The 4,279-nt window shown below is 38.5% G+C and overlaps 1 protein-coding gene across 1 annotated transcript in view; it reads left to right on the top strand.

Annotated features, from left to right (window-relative positions):
* Positions 1-4,279, top strand: part of myo10 (myosin X) — a 122,725-nt gene that overhangs the window by 89,783 nt on the left and 28,663 nt on the right. The window contains exons 18-19 of the mRNA XM_013914185.1: positions 722-830; positions 1,884-1,964. Coding sequence (XP_013769639.1) covers positions 722-830; positions 1,884-1,964 — 190 coding nt within the window. The remainder of the gene's footprint in view (positions 1-721; positions 831-1,883; positions 1,965-4,279) is intronic.

The raw sequence follows: 4,279 nt of genomic DNA, 5'->3' as shown, positions 1-4,279 counted from the left end.
TTTTTTTTTTCACACCAATAATCAAAAACTGAAAACTAGAAATTGGACAAAAATGTGATTTTTCAAATTGATTGATCAGAACTGACTTTTATTTAACCTTCACTTTGTTGGGGCTGGCACTGTAAGCATTAACTAGGGTGACCAGATCCCAGCCAGCTAAATGTGGGGCAAACACCGTTTGTGTGGGAGAAAGTGAGACATGTCAACAATGCAGAGACTGAATGTCTGAGTTTATTTCACCGTTATATCAGCTTCTGTATTTAGAGATTAAGTGACATTTCTGAGCCACATCTGACACGTTTAGCAGATATCATATTTCCCCCTGTGTGAAATTGAAAAATAACTCTAGCAAAAAAGGCAAAAACTTTATTTCTCAGAATAAACAGCGGCTTCATTTCCCATCACATTCAACAAAATCTGTAAAGCTAGAGACTTTTTGTGATTTGTTTTTGTCCCTGATGTGTATCGCATCAGACAGGCTGACCTTCCTGAATAAAAACCCTTCCTTTCATATATACTGGGAAAAAGCTAACCTTTAGAAAAGCACTTGTTCTGCAGAACCACTTAAAATGTGGGACGGAGGCGAAGCTATAAAAATGCTATTCAGTCCCACATAAAGAGGGTCATCAATAGTATTAAATAACAACACTATTGTCAGTTTATTTCATTTTTGCATTTGCACTGCGAATTCCACATCACACTATTTGCTTCTATTTGTCAGGTTGGACTTTGTCTACGATCTGTTTGAACACGTCCTGAGCCGGAACAAACAGGACACTCTGAAGAGCAGCATCAAACACAGACGGCCCACAGTCAGCACCCAGTTTAAGGTAAGTCGCAAATAAAAAGTGTGTTTACTTTAAAGTCTTCCTGAATTGTTCTCTAGCAGTGCTGAATGCTGCAGCTGCTTGATCTGTTTTTGGGAAAGTTGCACAGGTGTGTAGAAACCACCAAAAGCTATTTATTAGCAGCAGTGGGAGTTTTGCTACAGGGGCACAAATCTTAGTAAGAGAGGCAGTAAAAGAAAGAGTGATAATAGGAAGAATTGCATTAGGAGCAACAGCAGAAACATTTGTTAACTAATACCTATTAAATAATGTGCAGTTCTTGTGGTAGCAGCAGCGACTACTTTGAAAGTAATAGAGAGTGCTTGAGTAAAGTAGTTTTTCCAGATAAAGCAAAAACATGTGACTTGGAGAAATAATGGTTGCGATAGTAATTAAAAGAAGGAGACGCTATGATAATAGATCAATTTAAAAGTAGGGTCATTTTTGCATAGAATCCTATACAAAGATTTATTTTGCAGCCAAGGAGTCTCCCCCTGCTGGCCATTAGAAAGAATACATGTTTGAGGTACTTTCTCATAGGCTTCTCTTTACAGACCAGGAAATTGCAGTCTGTGGTTATTACAGCATCAGTAGTTGTTATAATAAGAGTTTGAGCTGACATAGTAACAGAAACAGTGGTTGTAGCAGCAATGTTGTACAAGTTGTAATAATACTATAAGGACTGAATGACATGTATAGAGAGTCGTTATCTCCGAGTGCTTCTGTTGGATGTCACGGTAGCTTCTGCACATGTTCACACACCTTTAGTACTGGACGTGTTGTAAATGTTTGTAAAGATTACAAGTTAAAAAAAAGGTCAAAGTGACATAAATTTCATCATCAGACGGCAAACGCAGGGCTTCGTCCTGTATTCGTGTACCCTGCTGGTTGTGGAGCTCACTCAGTGAGGGTACCAACTGTGCCTGCATCCTCAAAGCAGGCTGGAAAATAGTGGAGCAGGAGCATCTCTGTCTATAGTGTCTGACGCTCTCTGTGCTCAGACGGCTGTAATAGTGGCAGTAACTAAAGTGTTTACACCCATTTATTTTCTTACAGGACTCTTTGCACTCCTTGATGGCCACGCTCAGCACTTCCAACCCATATTTTATCCGGTGCATCAAACCAAATACACACAAGGTGAGTGCTCACGAACACACATTCTAGATGTTGGGCCGTGGGGAAGTCTGTGTGGGACTGTCATTTAATAATCAAACAATCCTCCCCCACCAACGAACTGCAGACAGGAATGAACAGTGTATGGCCCTTCTGGTGACCTTTCACCTCCAGTTGCTTAGCAACAGGCAGGAGAAGTGGAAAATGCAGGGTTAATGTACACAAATGATATACTGGGACTAGTGGGACTAAGTATCTCTGCCAACTAAGGATCAACCAAATCTACTGCATGTTGTTTTTAATAATGTTAAATGAGTGATTTCAGTTGTTCATATGAAATATTTTCAAATTCTTTGCATGGTTGCGTTTGGCTTTTGGTTTCTTTGATTTAAGGATTGGAGGAAATAGAAAACAACACAATAGAAAATACAATAGCCCATGTGAGCAAAAACAAAGAGGGTTGAGAAAAATAGAGTCAGCATCAGTATAGCATGTGTTACCATTAGGGACCCTGGGAATGTTAGCCTACAGGAACGGTTTGCAGACCATGAATCCAAACTCTCCATTATGCTCTGAGCTGACCATCACCAGGTTGATGCACCTTACCTAAGTTGCAACTTGCTGGCTAACAACCAAGAAGCCGTCTTGGATGTAAAAAATGTGAATATGAATTCATATAAGTCTGTTTTCATTTCCCAGCTTGAAGCATATATTTCTGTGATCTTGTGTTTATTTTATTAAAACAGATTTTTTGGTGATTTTCCATCATCTGACTTCCACTAAAATTGTACGTCCTTATAAAAGCCAATTAGCCAAAATAATCAAGGCTAGCTTAGAGTCTGAATAGAAACATATGTAGCAAAAAGAACTTCTAAACACTTTTTTTTCAAACATATTTTACTCATTTGGTTTTGTAAATGGATCAAAGAGCTGAAGAAGAAACAGGGAACTATTTGGTTTGTGTAGAACTACTTAACCTGTGTTTTCCAGCAGCTGTCTCGATGGATTTTATTTTACATCGTCAGCTTTTTTGTTTTTTGTGTGCTCAGTGAGAGTTAATTGTGAGCCACAACAAAGGTATAATGTATTTTTATACAGTTTTGTTTCAGAGCTTGTAACTACATGGTTCTAAAACAGTGTAGTTATGTAATATTAAATGATCGGCTTGCTTTAAAATACGAATCAGTCAAAATGACCCAGTATAGTCGTAGATACTTGCTCAGTGCAGCAGAGAAGCGCTCAGCTTTTCAGAAGCAGAGCTGAGCTGAAGCTGGAACCTGAAAATGGAGCATGACATTGGATTGTCGTTTTGTTTGCTTGGTTGTCAGTTTTCTCACACATACTCTCAGCAGCTGCCTCTTTTATTGTGTCTTTTTGCGGCGTATTTATTTCTAGCTCATACCTGCTGCATGTTTATCTGCAGGCTGTGGTTTATAGAAAATGGTTTAAAATTGGCCAAATTTCCCAGGGTGCTCGTGTATTGATGGATATCATCAATATCTGTCTGGATGCCTCGCTGCCTCGTTAACGTCACTGCAAATGTTGAATGTGTCAAGCTGAATTTGAAATACTCTCATTGATTGTTGATGCCAGTGATCATGTGCTGCCCGAGAATTTCCCTCTGCTACTCGACTGTCTGGCAGACGTTAATTGTTAAGTTAATTAACTTTATTTTCTCTAACTACAAGGTCACCAGTGATGCTCAGAGGTCATAAGCATTTGAAACTGTTTTTAGTTCATTTATGAGGAAAGTGTAACATTTTACAGTATTATATATTATGTGTTTAATTTAATAGGAATTCTTTATACTACCAGTGCTCTTATTCACAGATATCTCTAAATATCGCTTTGACTATTAGTCTAAAAAAACCAAAAACGTCCTTAAATATAAGAAAGTCTCTGCTTCTCAGCCACACTTTGTCTTTCTTTCATCATTATCTTACAATGGCTTTGAAAAGAAAATGGAAAAAAATAGAAGTAGAAAAAAGTCTGATAGTAAGACTTTCACAGAGTTGAAAGGTCAGGAAGCCATTAAAAGACGGTCGAGGTATGATTGGATTTTTACTGAAAAAGAAGAAAAGACTTTCAGGGAAGTTGAAATTCTGTGGGAAGTTGCATCAACACACACATACACATTCTCCCTGTTTTCTGAAGTGGGTCCTATTTCATTGCTGACAAATCCAACTGATATCAGTTGTGAGATTTATGGCACAGCTGTGGTATTTAAAGTGACACTATTCGCTTTATGTTGCTGAGCCTTTATTTCTCTGCTGGGAAGCTGTGACAAAGTCGGACGTGGATACTCGGAGGTTTGTGACGCAGATGTGGTGCATCTGCAC

The sequence above is a fragment of the Pundamilia nyererei genome, unplaced genomic scaffold, assembly GCF_000239375.1.
Source record: "Pundamilia nyererei isolate P.nyererei 1_Seehausen unplaced genomic scaffold, PunNye1.0 scaffold00177, whole genome shotgun sequence".
NCBI classification, from domain to species: Eukaryota; Metazoa; Chordata; class Actinopteri; order Cichliformes; family Cichlidae; genus Pundamilia; species Pundamilia nyererei.
This window is presented reverse-complemented; position numbering and strand designations above follow the sequence as displayed.